General features: G+C 45.1%; 1 protein-coding gene across 2 annotated transcripts; it reads right to left on the bottom strand.

The window, feature by feature from the left end:
• Positions 1-8,212: 8,212 nt before the first annotated feature.
• Positions 8,213-15,106, bottom strand: PSMB9 (proteasome 20S subunit beta 9). 2 transcript variants are annotated; one of them, XM_005223226.4, is made up of 6 exons: positions 14,864-15,106; positions 12,716-12,783; positions 10,446-10,577; positions 9,651-9,780; positions 9,265-9,406; positions 8,213-8,396 (listed from the first exon to the last, which is right to left on the bottom strand). In XM_005223226.4, exons 2-6 carry the CDS (start codon positions 12,772-12,774, stop codon positions 8,269-8,271), a joined length of 591 nt encoding a protein of 196 aa, XP_005223283.1. In that variant the 5' UTR covers positions 12,775-12,783; positions 14,864-15,106; the 3' UTR covers positions 8,213-8,268.
• Positions 15,107-15,200: the final 94 nt, after the last annotated feature.

Raw genomic sequence — 15,200 nt, 5'->3', positions numbered from 1 at the left:
TTCATCTACCTCATTAGAACTGATTCAAATGTATTCTTTTTAATGGCTGAGTAATACTCCATTGTGTATATGTACCACAGCTTTCTCATCCATTCGTCTGCTGATGGACATCTAGGTTGTTTCCATGTCCTGGCTATTATAAACAGTGCTGTGATGAACATTGGGGTACACGTGTCTCTTTCGATTCTGGTTTCCTGAGTGTGTATGCCTAGCAGTGGGATTGCTGGGTCATATGTCAGTTCTATTTCCAGTTTTTTAAGGAATATCTACACTGTTCTCCATAGTGGCTGTACTAGTTTGCATTCCCACCAACAGTGTAAGAGAGTTCCCTTTTCTCCACACCCTCTCCAGCAATTATTGCTTGTAGACTTTTGGATAGCATCCATTCTGACTGGCGTGAAATGGTACATCATTGTGGGTTTGATTTGCATTTCTCTGATAACGAGTGCTGTTGAGCATCTTTTCATGTGTTTGTTAGCCATCTGTATGTCTTCTTTGGAGAAATGTCTCTTTAGTTCTTTGGCCCATTTTTTGATTGGGTCATTTATTTTTCTGGAATTGAGCTGCAGGAGTTGCTTGTATATTTTCGAGATTAATTCTTTATCAGTTCCTTCATTTGCTATTATTTTCTCCCATTCTGAAGGCTGTCTTTTCACCTTGCTTATAGTTTCCTTTGTTGTGCAGAAGCTTTTAATGTCTCTGCTTTTTAATATGCTGTCTAGGTTGGTCATAGCCTTTCTTCCAAGGAGCAAAGTGTTTTTTAATTTCATGGTTGCAGTCAGCATCTGCAGTGATTTTGGAACCCAAGAAAATAAATTCTGTAACTGTTTCCATTGTTTTCCCATCTATTTGCCATGAAGTGATGGGACAGGATGCCATGATCTTAGTTTTCTGAATGTTGAGTTTTAAGCCAACTTTTTCACTCTCCTCTTTCACTTTCATCAAGAGGCTCTTTAGTTCTTCTTCACTTTGGTGTCATCGGCATATCTGAGGTTACTGATATTTCTCTCGGCAATCTTGATTCCAGCTTGTGCTTCATCCAGCCCAGCATTTTGCATGATGTACTCTGCATGTAAGTTAAATAAGCAGGGTGAAAATATACAGCCTTGATGTACTCCTTTCCCAAGTTGGAACCAGTCCCGTTCTGACAGCTTCTTGACCTGCATGCAGATTTCTCGGGAGGCAGATCAGGTGGTCTGGTATTCTCATCTCTTTAAGAATTTTCCACAGTTTGTTGTGATCCATACAAAGGCTTCAGAATAGTATGAAGGAGAAATAGATGTTTTTCTGGAACTCTCTTGCTTTTTCTATGATCTAATGGATGTTGGTCAGAGAAGGCAATGGCGACCCACTCCAGTACTCTTGCCTGGAAAATCCCATGGACGGAGGAGCCTGGTAGGCTGCAGTCCATGGGGTAGCTAAGAGTCGGACATGACTGAGAAACTCCACTTTCACTTTTCACTTTCATGCATTGGAGAAGGAAACGGCAACCCACTCCAGTGTTCTTGCCTGGAGAATCCCAGGGATGGGGGAGCCTGGTGGGCTGCCGTCTATGGGGGTCGCACAGAGTCAGACACGACCGAAGCCACTTAGCAGCAGCAGCAACAGATGTTGGCAATTTGATTTCTGGTTCCTCTGCCTCTTCTAAATCCAGGTTGAACATCTGGAAGTTCTCCATTCATATTCTGTTGAAGCCTGGCTTGGAGAATTTCGAGCATTACTTTGCTAGCATGTGGAATGAGTGTAATTGGGTAGTAGTTTGAACATTCTTTGGCATTAAGATAGTCTGCTAGCCCTAGATCAATGGAATAGGGAATAAGACTGAGTGAAACTGTTAACCCATATTTAATTGTGGTGATTTGTTTTAGAATATGGTTTTAAATGTTCTGTTTTCTGATAAGCTTGTGAATAAGCCATTTTATTTTCTTCTTATCTATCTATAATCCTCAACGTTAGCCTGTGCCTGTGGAAAATGAAACTTAGTGTTCTTTGAACCATGTCTTTCTTGTTCCAGTGAAACTTCAGAACTCAAGAAAAGTATTCTATCTAAATCTTAATATAGACTGAAAACTACTCAAGAAAAATGAAAGATAATGATGACCCTAATGACTGGAATTCCGACAAATGCTTTTACAATTTTGAAGCTTAGAAAAATCCCAACTCTTCTTGGTTAAAGGATAGTAAGTCAAATTTTGCTTTTTAGAGCTACCATACCTCTAGAGACAATGAAATATTTTTGTGGCCAGCCTCGCTGGTGGAATATATGATGATTCTATAGAAAATCTGGTATATGGTTCTTCTCTGCAAATACTATGGAAAGTGCTTTTATGGGTTGCTTTGTCTTTATGGCAATGTAGTGATAAGCAGTGGTTCACATCCCCTAATTCGGAATCCTGAGCAGGCCAGAAATGTCACATATAAAAGAAAATCTCATTTAATTGGGTATGACCAGTCAGTAATACGAGAAAGGACTGAAGTTTATATGTGGAAACAAGGCCTACGAAATCCTCTGAGCACATCAGTTCCTAGTTTATTAAGTCACTGTCTGACAGGTGGAAAGGATGTTTTTTATTTCTGTTTTTAAAAATTATTTATTTACTTATTTGGCTGCACCAGGTCTTGGTTGCGGCATAAGGGATCTAGTTCCCTGATTGAAATTATTGAACCCAGGACCCCTGCATTGGGAGCATGGAGTCTTAGCCACTGGGCCACCAGGAAAATCCCAGAAAGGATGTTAATTTCTGGTGAGCCAGGATCATTGATGAACTTCGGGTGTCTCAGAGAAAATGAGATTTCATCCACAGTGAAAGGCCCTATCAGCAAAGCTCTGAGAAGGTGAGTTGGGGGAGGGTTCTTGGAATCAGTAAGTTGATACATGGCAATAAAATTATTTCTGGTTATCAAAGGGGTAAATAAAACTATGACCTTATGGGCAAAAGTCTTCTAGAGAGATGACAACTCTCTAGTCTTAACATCACTGAGACCTCTATTTGTTAGCCACACAGCAAGGCGATCGTCACATCTTATTCTAAAACAGACCATATAAAACAGCCTGTCAGATTCAGGACATGGAGTTAGAACATTTCTGGAAAATTTTATTTGGTCAACTCATTACCTTAAGGGTAGGAACCATGTAGGGAAAATATTCCAAAAATTGGAAATAAGGCAAAAATCAGCTTTCTTGATTAATATTGTATGTGAACATTTTCTCATAATCCTGCCTGACCAAAATCTGAGTGTTTTCAAGGATTGTAACTTGACTAAAAACCCAGCTGGCCCTGTACCATGAGAGGTTGATCTGCAGAAAGCTGATAAGGTCTGATGACTTTGCCTTTTCTCTGGTGAGGAAGATAAGTCCATGGTTATGATTTTATTGCTTGTAGTACATTAACCATTCTGAATCTCCAACAGCCATTTCCCAGACTATGTATGTACATCTTTGGTTTGCAAATACTCTTTGAATCTAGCCTCTTATATTCTTCCTGATTCCGATTCATGTTTGGTAACACTTTAAAAAGTCTAACAAATACATTTCTGCAACATATGGGAGGCACATCATAAACAGATAAAGCACCCCCTGCAACTGCCAGCCAGAACCGATCTGACAAACCGCTTTACTTCTGCTTCTAAGTGTTGCTGTTTGCTGTGTCGTCAGGAATTAGACTTTACAGCAACCACCGCTCAAACCACTTCCAAGCCACTTCTGTGTCAGGAACTTCACCTTTTTTTAACGCTGCTTCTCCAAAGCCAGTTGCTTTTCTTGTCACCTTTGCCAGTGAAATGAATGGAGGGGAGATTCCCATTTCCTCCTGTTGCTTAACTGTGAATTGAAGTCTCAGGTGCATGAATTTGATTTATTAAAACTTTTTTAACTTATTTTTGGCGGTGCTGGGTCTTTGTTGCTGCTCTTGTTATGGCGAGCGGGGGCTACTCCTCATTGCGGTGTGGGGGCTTCTCTTGTTGCGGAGCACAGGCTCTGGGGCATGCAGGCTTCAGTAGCTGCAGCTCGTGGGCTCAGTAGTTGGGGCTCCCGGGCTCTAAGGCACAGGCTCAGTAGTTGGGGCTCCCGGGCTCTAAGGCACAGGCTCAGTAGTCGGAGCTCATGGGCTTAGCTGCTCTGAGGCATGTGGGGTCTTCCTGGACCAGGGATTGAACCATGTCTCCTGCACTGGCAGGGGGATTCTTCACCACTGAGCCTCCAGGAAAGCCCAAATTTGATTTTTTTTTTAAAGTAGGACTTAGGTCCTCTATTGGTGCCCTGACTTCCAAGAGGGCCAGCAGCAGTGGGCTTTCCGCACTGTACTATGGAAAGGCAGAGCCCAGAAAGTCCAGGGAAATTTTACAGTATTTTTAAGGTGTTCAAGTCTGATGGGACACATAACCAGTGTCCTTACATGAATTGTGAGGGGCTGTGTGGAGTGCCTGCTGTGATAAATGCTTTGGTTCATGGGTTACATCACTAGTTCTTCAAGTTCAGTTAACCCCCAGACTCACAAGAAATCATAAAATGATTATCTTTGTTTTAAGCCTCAAAGTCTAGGGGTGGTTTGTTCCACAGCAATAGATACACTATTTTTTTTCTTCTTTCTCTAATTTTATTGAAGTAGACTTGATTTGCAATGTTGTGTTAATTTCTGCTGCACAGCAAAATGACTCAGCTATACACATTTTTTTTCATGTTCTTTTCCATTATGGTTTGTTTCAAGACATTGAATATAGTTCCCCGTGCTACACAATAGGACCTTGTTGTTTCAAAACATACTGTATTATGTAGCTTTGTGTATGTGTGGCTTTTTTATTCAAATTATTTCTATGAAATTTATCTTGTTGCATTATCAGTAGTTCATTAATATGCATTGCTTATGTAGTATTCTGTTGTATTAATGAGCTATGTTTTATTTGTTTCCTGTTGAGGAACTATTTTTTTTAGGCCATTTGAGAAAATTTGTGGACATCATGACACTTTACCCTGAAATAGTTTGGCATGTGTATTTTAAGAATAAGGACATTTCTTCTACAGAAGCAGAATAACATCACCTCCAAGATACTCATGTAGGATATAATATTATCTAACACGCAGTCCATATTTAAATTTCCCCTGTGATCCTAGTAATGCCCACTTGTAAATGATTGTTACCTTAAGCTGCTAAATTTCAGTGTCATTTTTTACATAGCAATAGGTTACTAAGATCTGCAATGCAGGAGACCCAGGTTTGACCCCTGGGTTGGGAAAACCCCCTGGAGAAGGAAATGGCAGTCCACTCCAGTATTCTTGCCCAGAGAATCCCATGGGCAGAGGAGCCTGGCGGGCTACAGTCCACGGGGTCGCAAAGAGTCGGACACGACTGAGCGACGAACATACAACACAATGCAGTGGGTATGATACCACTGTAGAAAATTTCCTTCCTTATTTCTTTAGGTTTGTTAATTGCTATTTTCCCAAAGTTTTAGGAGAATTTTTACATCATTTATTTTAAACATTTTTTTGTTCTAATAAATGTATTTGAAGTTATAAAATTCCCAGCACTCCTTTAATCGTGTCTCACAGAATTTGATAGCTAACAGTTTTACCGTGTGCTCCTGAATGAGTAAGTTTCTTTTATGACTCATCTTTTAAATCTGCTATTTATCAAAATTTTCTTAGTTTGCAAACCATGAGAATTTTAGGTGTCCTTTTGTTATCAAGTTCTAATTTAATAGGGTATGGCTGCTGAGTGTGGTTTCAAAGATATTAATACTTTGGAGTTTATGGCATCATGCATATTCTCTTTCAGTAAATGTTCTACGTGACTTGAAAAATTATATATATAGTTGCTTTTGGATGATTTTCTTTCTTCCTTTATTATTATTTTTAAAATACTCTTAGAAGTTTTATTAATTTTTTTAGTTCAAAAATTAAAAACATTTTTTTTTGCCTGCACTGGGTCTTCAATGTGGCATGCGGGCTTATTAGTTCCCTGACCAGGGATCGAACCTGCATGCCCTGCATTGGAAGACGGATTCTTAGTCGCTGGACCACTAGGGAAGTCCCTATAGTTTTTTAAAAAGCTTTCCTCCTTATATTCATTGTATTTATTTATTTTAATCTTTTGGCCACAGCAGGTGGCTCGTGGGCCTTTGACAGTGCAGTGTGTTAACCCCTGGACTGCCAGGGAGGTCCCTGCTTTTTAAATGAATCTTTTGAATCTTGTACCTGATTTCATTTCCTTCTTTGCTTTCACTACCCTGTAGCTTAAAACTAACTAAGCTTGTGGATAGCTGGCTGGTCAATGCATGGCCTGGTAAACCAGCTTTCTGGGGAAAAAAAACAAAACCCAAAGTTCTGATACGTAGCATTTCTGGTTTCTGTAGTATAAATATTTCTGCCGTGGTCAATGTCAAAACTACCAGTGGTTAACAACTGCCTTTTGAATCTCCTGAGTGTTTTACAATCTGCTCTTGTTAAGCTGTTCAAGACAGCTCCAGCATATCACTGCTCTTTTTTAAAAACAGATATTCATGTTGTATTTTAGTTTTACCTCTTGGCTTCATTTATTTAACTTTGTCTTTTCTCCAATTATTTTCTTCTTTTCCTCCTCCTCCTTTTTACATTGTAAGCTGCTACAAGCCCTTTGTGGAATGAGGGGCAAACAATGCAAATTTTTTGACCAATAAAGAAAAAGCCGGCCATCCGGTTTTTAAAGGTTGGTATCTGCATTGAGTTCTCCAGTTTTTAAAGGTTGGTATCTGCATTACGTTCTCAAGGCCTCTGCTGTGCTGTCTGATTTTGTGGCGCACATGTGCAGTTTAGGTCGTCACAAGGATTTATCCCTAGAGTCAGGGAATCCCCATCCCCAGCTCTCTCATCTGGGAGATTCCTCTGCGCCCTCCGGCCCACAGGGGCCCGCTTTCTCCCTTCCCCTGGCCAGAACCATAGTGTTTTTCTTGGAGATGAAGCTCAGGAGTGCAGCTCTGCAGTCGACGCTGGACTTCAGGGCAGAGCTGTGAGAGGAAAGTGGAAAAGCCTCTGAGCCCTCCTTTCCCCTCAGAATGCTGTCTCCTCCGGTTTTCAGTCTCTCCACAATCCACCTGTTTTTTGTTTATTTTTCAGAGTGGTTTAGTGCCTGCTTTTGTCTACTCTCCAGTGTTCTGAGTTGTTGTAATCAGCAGGAAAAATATACTCAAAACTATTACACTGAATTTCAAAATAAGTTAAATCTCGTGGCTAGAAAGAACTCAAGGCAATAGTAATTTTAGATTCATTTTCTCCAAACCGAATACATACTACCAAGAACATAGGGATGTCTTAGGGTGCTTTGTATGTTTCCCCTGAGATCTGGAAAGAAAAGCAGACAGAAGCTTCCTCGGTGGCCCACTAGGATTCTGTTAAATATACCTCTTGACTGCTCACTTGTGTGTCAAATGGCATTGACTGTCATTAAAGCATCTCAGAAGTCACTCAACACCCCATTTGACAGAAGAGAAAACAAGGGCTCAGAGGAGGGGGGTGGTTTGTCCTGTTTCTCAGGAAATGCCTGGCAAAGACAGGTCCAGAGCTCAGCCTGTTGAATACCGTTATTCAAACATCAAACAGCGTCCCAAGTGTTAAATGTTGGGCTGGGCTAATTATTGCAGATTTCAGGGAGGAGATGGTATCTGAGTCTTGAGGGAACAGGTTTCACGTCAGTGGTAGAGGAAGGGCATTTGTAAACAAAATCCCACATCTCCACTTTTGAATTGCCATGACTTACTCATAGTAACCTTCCATTGATTCTTACATTGAAGAGTCAATAGTTGTAGCCCATACCTAAGGTCTTTTGGTTTGGGTTCTAAGACATAAAAAGTTTACAGGCATGTAGCCAATGCTCAGTTCAATAAATGTTGCTTTTTTGGGTTATTGTTACTATTCTTTGAAATTCACAAGTCCCCCTTCCACAAATATTTAAACACTTATCATGTTTTGGCTTCTAATGTGAATGAATGCGTTATGAGAGGAATCCTTTTCCATGTGATCTGGCTGGTGCTTCTAGCTAATTCTCAGGTGTGTAGCTGTCTTAGCTACCTGAGATCTGTCACGTACACCTGATTCTCACCTGCTCCCCCACTGCCCTCCTCTGGGAAAGATGTTTTAGAAGTAGGGGACAAAAGAATACAAAAGATACACTAACATTTGGGTGGGCAGAAGCCCCCTTCCCAAGCTTCACCTCTCTGAGTGCACACGGACCATACCAGCTTCTGGTTCCAGAAAGTTTATTACAAAATAAAGAAGGAGAGTCCGAGGAAGGAGATTCACTCGTCATAGAATCTTGGCAGCTCATCGCCCAGGATGACGCGATGGTCCACCCCAGCGCCCGTGATGGTGGCCAGGTAGATGACGCCCCCGCTGGAGCCGTCCCGCTTCATGGCCAGGGCAATCGCTGCAAAGGGTGCCGGGTGGAGAGAGGAAGTGAGAGCAGCTTAGCTGCAGAAGTCGCGTCCCATGGGACCTCCCTGGTGGTCTGGTGGCTAAGACCCTGTGCTTCCAGTGCAGGGAGCCTGGGATCCATTCCTGGTAAAGCAACTAGATCCCGCATGCTGCAACTAAGGCCCCATGCAGCCAGATAAATAACTATTTTTAAAAAACGGTTTCCCTTCCCTTCTGCCCATATGCCTACTACTACATGCAGACTTCAGAGCACATCTCCTAGAGATGCATATTTAGAGATGCAACTTAGAAAAATACAAAGGTCTTCATGCAATGTCCATGGTCTCAATACTCCCACCATGATGATTTTGTAACAAGTAGATAAGCAAGCAGCTCCCAAATCCTTGAATATGTAACAACTGGCTCTTACGGGCTGGCCCAAGCACACAACTCGTTTCCTGCGGTCACCCTAGATCTTTCTTTGGTGTGCACAGAACAGTCTTGGTTTATGCCTTTTGTCCTGAAGTGCGTTAGTTCCTCAGTCGTGTCCGACTCTTTGAAACCCCATGGACTGTAGCCCGCCAGGCTCCTCTGTCCATAAAATTCTCCAGGTAAGAGTACTGGAGTGGGTAGCCATTCCCTTCTCCAGGGGATCTTTCCAACCTAGGGATCGAACCCAAGTCTCCTGCATTGCAGGCGGACTCCTGACCATCTGAACTTTGTCCTGAAAGCCCATCTCGTTTAGCCTTTGCCCCTTCACTCTCAAAGGTGTCCCATTTGGACATTTCGTTAGATGGGCATCGATGTATTTCTCGTCCTCACACTCGACGTCCTTACCATGTGTAGCCCCTGCCCCAGGTGCCCTCCCACCTGCGTATTACCATTTGTGGTGAAGCGTCTGCACTCCTCCGGGGACATGCCTGGTTTATACGCTGCATCCACGTAACCATAGATGTAGGTGCTGCCAGAGCCACCGATGGCGAAGGGCTGTCGAATCAGCATCCCGCTCATGGTCCCGTACACCTGGGGAGGCACCCTCCGTTCAGACTCTGGGAGCCTGCATCCTCTGCTCAGCCCTGAGACAGGCAGGTGGTCTCCACGCCCTGCAGTGAAGTCCCAGCACCTCATACGCTTCTCCTTTGAGACGGTCCTATGCTTTTAGGGGCAGTGTCTTTGGAACTCAAGGCTGGAATGCCATATAACCGCCATCTCCCTCTCTGGGGGAGAGGGTAACTCCAAGGAAGGGGGGACGCTGGGAGAGACTCACCTGGCCCCCTTCGCGTTGGTCCCAGCCAGCTACCATGAGATGTGCAGACAAGTCCTCTCGATATTTATAGGTGATGTTTCTCACCACATTGGCAGCAGCCAGAACGAGCGGGGGTTCCTCCAGTTCCATCCTGAAGGAAGGGTTAGGAATAGGTGGTGATACGCTTTCCTGGAGGTCCACCCTCCTAGACCATCATCCTCATCTCTGCCAGGTGACCCCTAAAAACTAGCTGTAAGGATTCAGACTCCAGCTCCCTTCCCACTGGTGCAGGGGAACCAGAGTCTCACATTACCCACTAGGAAGAAGGTTTCAATTGTTAATTGTTCTCCCTCCTTTACTCTGTCCCCCGCCCCCCGGTCCCCAGTGACAAAAGTCTCCTGGCTGCCGGAGCCCTGCACATATGGGTTTAGCAGATAAGCATCACTTCTGCCCCGTGACCTTGGTTCCCACACGGTCACCACCTGATACCGTGGTGGGCGAAGTCCTCATTTTCTTCCTCACTATTTATATTAGGAGAGTGATCTGCAGTGTTCAAATCACTTTTACGCATATTTTTTGGTTTTGGAAATAACTATCTGGTGAGGTAGGGGAGGTGTTGTTAGTTATCTCTGCTTTACAGATGCAGAAACCAGCTTTGAGAGAGCCAAGTGCCAGTTCAAAGAGAAATGAAAGCTGAAGGCAAAGCAAGAAGTTTTCATTTTCCACGGTAGCACCCCTGGAATAGGACACGGTGCTGGCGTTCACTGAGTGGGGGAACTCTAGGCAGCCTGGACGGGGGAGCCCACCGTTTCATACCCATGGAGCTCCAGCTGGTAGGCGGCCATGTCCGCTATGGCCTGAGCGTCAGCAGCTGAGCCGGAGAGAGCGCAGTAGATGTGCTGGTGCAGCGGGGAGAGCTTGTCAAACACTCGGTTCACCACCGCCTCCCTGTCAGCAAGCAGTGCAGAGTCATCAGCGTCAGAGTTGCCAATTAAAAAAAAAAGTATAGTTGATTTGCAGTGTTGTGTTAATTTCTACGGGGCTTCCCTGGTGGCTCAGCGGTTAAAGCGTCTGCCTGGAATGCGGGAGACCCAGGTTCGATCAGCAAAGTGATTCAGTTATACATATATACTCTTCTTTTTCATATTCCCTTCCATCATGGTTTATCACAGGATTTTGAATAAGTTCCCTGTGCTGTATGGTAGGACCTTGTTTATCCATTCTATGTATATAACTGCGTCTGCTGATCCCAGACTCCCAGTCCTCTCCCCGCCCCCACCTCGGCAACCACAGGTCTGCTCTCTGCGTCTGTGAGTCTGTTTCCATTTTGCGGCTATGTTCATTTGTCGTAGTTTAGATTCCATGTATACGTGATATCATATGGTATCTATTTCTGACTGTGCCTAATTTGATCATCTCTGCCATTGCTGCAAATGGCATTATTTCATTCTTTTTTAGGACTGATAGTCCATTGTGATATATATATATACACACACACACATAATATACATATATATCACATCTTTAAAAATTTTGTATTGGAGTATAGTTGATTTACACTGTTGTGTTACTTTGAGGTGTATGGCAAAGTGAATTATATACAGTTATCCACTCCTTTTTTAAAATTTAGTATAAAGACAGTCCTCAGAATGAGAGAAAATATTTGCAAATGATGCAACCAACAAGGGATTAATCTCCAAAATATACAAACAGCTCATTCAGCTGAATATCAAAAAACAAATAATCCAATCAAAAAACGGGTGCAAGATCTAAATAGACATTTCTCCAAAGAAGACATACAGATGGCCAAAAAGCACATGAAAAGATGCTCAACCACTGATTATCAGAGACACGCTCTATCCACTCTGTACATTAACAGTTCGCACCTGCCAATCCCAGACCCTGTCCTCCTCCTTTCTCCCACCCTAACATCCACAGGTCTGTTTTCTATGTCTGTGAGTCTCTGTTTTTGTAAAAATAAAAACTACAATGAAGTATCACCTCACACTGGTCAGAATGGCCATCATAAAAAAATCTACAAACAATAAATGCTGGTGAAGGTATGGAGAAAAGGGAACATCGTTAATACTGTTGATAGGAATGTAAATTGGTACAGACACTATGGAGAACAGTGTGGAGCTTCCTTAAAAATCTAAACCTAGAACTACCATATCACCCGGAAATCCCACTCCTGGGCATATTTCTGGAGAAAACTATAATTCAAAAAGATATATACACCCCAGTGTTCATTATTTACAATAGCCAGGACACAGCAGCAACCTAAATGTCCATCAACAGAGGAATGGATAAAGAACATGTGTACTGCTATGAACACAAGGGTGCAGGCATCTTTTTGAATTACAGTTTTGCCTGGCTATATGCCCAGGAGTGGGACTGCAGGATCATACATCGAGTTGTTAAAATTTCTGATGTTCTTTTGACAATAGAATGGCTTCAGAGTACATGAAATTTAATGCCTGGATTAAAGCAGGAAGGAAAAAATTGTCTCAGACAAATGAAACCCTGCAAGTAATAATCAAAATCAGACTTACATTTTATAATAAAACAAAAATACTACATTAAATTAAGAACAATCTTCCCCTTACTAATTTTTCTTTGTTATTAACCATCTTGAGGAAGTTGTATGTCCTATGGCATGTAAAGTAAGTAATGTTGATCTAATCCTGTATACTTTTCTTGTATGTGGGGAAACTGGCCAAAAGGGAGAAAGACAAACTTAGTTCACACAGTGGATCAGAAACCAGGATACCTGCTCGGCAGAACCATCTTTTCTATCTCTAAACACAGATGGAAGGAAGACCTCTGAAATCCCTATTTCCTAAACTGTTTTCAGACCCAATTCGATGACCCCCTGGGACAGGCCACGTTAGCATTCAGGCCCCAGATTGCTCTCCATGAATTCAGAGACCCAATCCCTCACCCAATATCTTATTATAGTGCCTTTCTGAAAGGTTCACTCAGTTTCTCCAGAGCTTCAGTATGCCAGTCTCTTTATGAATGATTAAAATTGTGCATTAGGCGCCATGGACTTCCTTCCAAAAGTACCCAGGGTCACTGGTACTCACCCTGCAGACACCCGGGAATCCGATCCCACCACAACGCCCCCATCAAACTCTACTGCCATGATGGTTGTCTGCGGAGACATGGGATAGAACGTCAGAGCAGAAGAGCCTTGACCCTTTCATGTTAGATAAGGAAACATTCTCAGAGAGGGGAGGCAACTGGCTCAAGGTTATCTGGTAATTTAGGCCAGAGTTGACTCCCAGGATGGGATTTTTTTTTTCTTCCCGTTTTGTCTATTGTCTTTCCTGGCTGCAAGGGAACGTCAGAGTCTGGCTGGTGGTATCACATAGAAAGAATGGCATCCCTAAAATTATTCCCGCTGTGAAGAGAGAGGTGGGATGAAGCTCCCAGGGGCTTAAGTGCTCCCTCTGAGTGAAGGGCTCAGGGGGGCACTTCCAGGCCCTGATGACGCAGCTGCACAAATGAATGACCTCTGCTCGGGCTTGTTGTGTGAACAGATGTGCTGCAGATCTTGCCACACAGCAAGTGACCGTGACCTTGGGAAACAAGCTCAAGCCTTTTTATTAGCCCAGAATCGTCCACCCCACTCTCCCCTTAATCAGTTTACTGAACAAGGGAAAACATCTCGGAGGTCAGTGGTTACCATGGCCACGTGTCAAGGAAGGAGTAAAATATCAAGAAACACATGGGACAGTTTAAAATAAAGGTCTCATTTAAGAATTTCTGATCAAGAGGTAAACAGCAAGGGGACTTCCTTGGCGGTCCAGTGGTTAAGACTGTGCTTCCTTTGTAGGGGCCATGGGTTTGATCCCTGGTCAAGGAACCAAGATCCCACATGCCATGTGGAGTAGCTAAAAAGTAATTTTTTTTTCTTTAAAAGAGTAAATAGCCAGGGGAAGAGATCTGTAGCAAGAGAGGATTTGATTGGGGAGTTTTAGCTGACTTTTCCAGGAAAAGTGAAGGAGAATAAAGCCACATTTTCTTTTTTTTAACTTTAAAGATCCTACAAAGGAAGAAACTGCATCATACAGAAGGCAAGTGACTTGCCCAAGGTCACACAGGACTAAAACCCCCATCCAGCTCCCAGGGTTTGTTCTGACTTGTACTTCTTACTTTCCACTGTTCATCTGGTGGTGAGGGGAAGAGTTTCTAATTAATAAATGATTTCACTGCTATATTCCTCAGGGCTTCATAAGTTGTTCTGGCCTCCGGGGATATTGGCCGGGGTGCTCATTTTGACACACTGATTCATCGTGAAGAGCGGACCAGAGATAAGGAGTAACCCCACCCGAGAGGTTACTCCGTTATAACAAGGCTGCCAGAAGCTGAGAATGGTGGCGGTCACTTGAGAGCAGAAGCCAGCCAGCCAAGGGCTGCCACCAGCCCCCCGGGGGCCCAGCCTGGGCAAAAGTCCTCTAGCAGGTTGTGGAGGTGGATGAGGAAGACACCGGGAGGGGAGCACGGTGCACCCGGCCCAAGTAGCTGCCTTCCTTCCTGGACCAGGCTGGGCACTGGCAGCGCCAGCTCACAGGGAACCCCCGTGAGCAGGGCCCGGGCCGTAAGTTCCCCCGCGCGAGTCCATCAAAGGTCTGTGGGACGCGTTCCTCCCCAAGTGCCGTCCTGTTCACTCTGGGCACCGTGTCCTTATCTCTGCGCACCTTCCCCAGCTCTCTCCCCTTCATTGAAGCAGCCCCTGTCTCTAGTCCAGAGTGAAAGCGAAAGCGCTCTAGAGCAGCTTCCCCTCAACGCTTTCAGATCGGAGCCCAAGCGCCCCTTCCCCGCCGGCCCCTCGCGCCCAGTCCCTTGGCGGCCACCCGGGCACCCTGCTTCTGTACGGAGACGCCCGTGTTCCTTTTGGGATGCGCGCCCCGGCTGCTGCAAGCGGTCTCCTCCCTCTTGCGAGTCTCCGAGTTCACCCTGTGGCGCTTCCAGGGTCCGCCCGTCCCTTCGTCCCTCAGCTGATGCTCCAGACTCATTACCCCGGTGTGGACTTCTCCTGCCCGGGGCAAGTCCCCGTTGGGGGCTCCGGTCCGCAGCATCCCGGCTCCGCGAGGCTCGCCGCTTCGGGCTCTGGTTTCCGACCTGGGACCGCGCGCGGCACGCTGCCCGAGGCCCCGCCCCCGCGCCGCGCCGCGCCCGCCAGGGGGCGCCCGAGTCCGCGCCGCCGCGTGGGGCGGCCCGGAGCTAACCTGTGCGGGGCGGGTCTACCCGGAGATAGATGACGCAAGAGACCGGTGCCAGCGGATCTGCCCAGAGACGGATGACGCAGGAGCCCCGCCTGCAGACCCGGGGCCAGAAAGTCCCCAGCAGCGCGGCACCTGCAGGCGGGGCTCGGGTGGCGATGGAGGAGGTCAGCCTCGGATCTGAGGTCTCCGTGCTCCTCCTAGGTGCTCTGGGCCGGCCGCCTCCGTAGGGGCCGGGCCTGGGAAGCCGGGCCGCTTTCGTTTTCTCTTTCCTCTAAACCGCCCGCTTCTGGGCAGCGCCGCGGGCTCGGCCGGCTCCCGGGACTTTCCGAGGCCCCGCCCC

The sequence above is a fragment of the Bos taurus genome, chromosome 23 (genome assembly GCF_002263795.3).
Source record: "Bos taurus isolate L1 Dominette 01449 registration number 42190680 breed Hereford chromosome 23, ARS-UCD2.0, whole genome shotgun sequence".
NCBI classification, from domain to species: Eukaryota; Metazoa; Chordata; class Mammalia; order Artiodactyla; family Bovidae; genus Bos; species Bos taurus.
The sequence above is the reverse complement of the archived record's forward strand: the minus strand, read 5'-3'. Positions and strand labels throughout refer to the sequence as shown.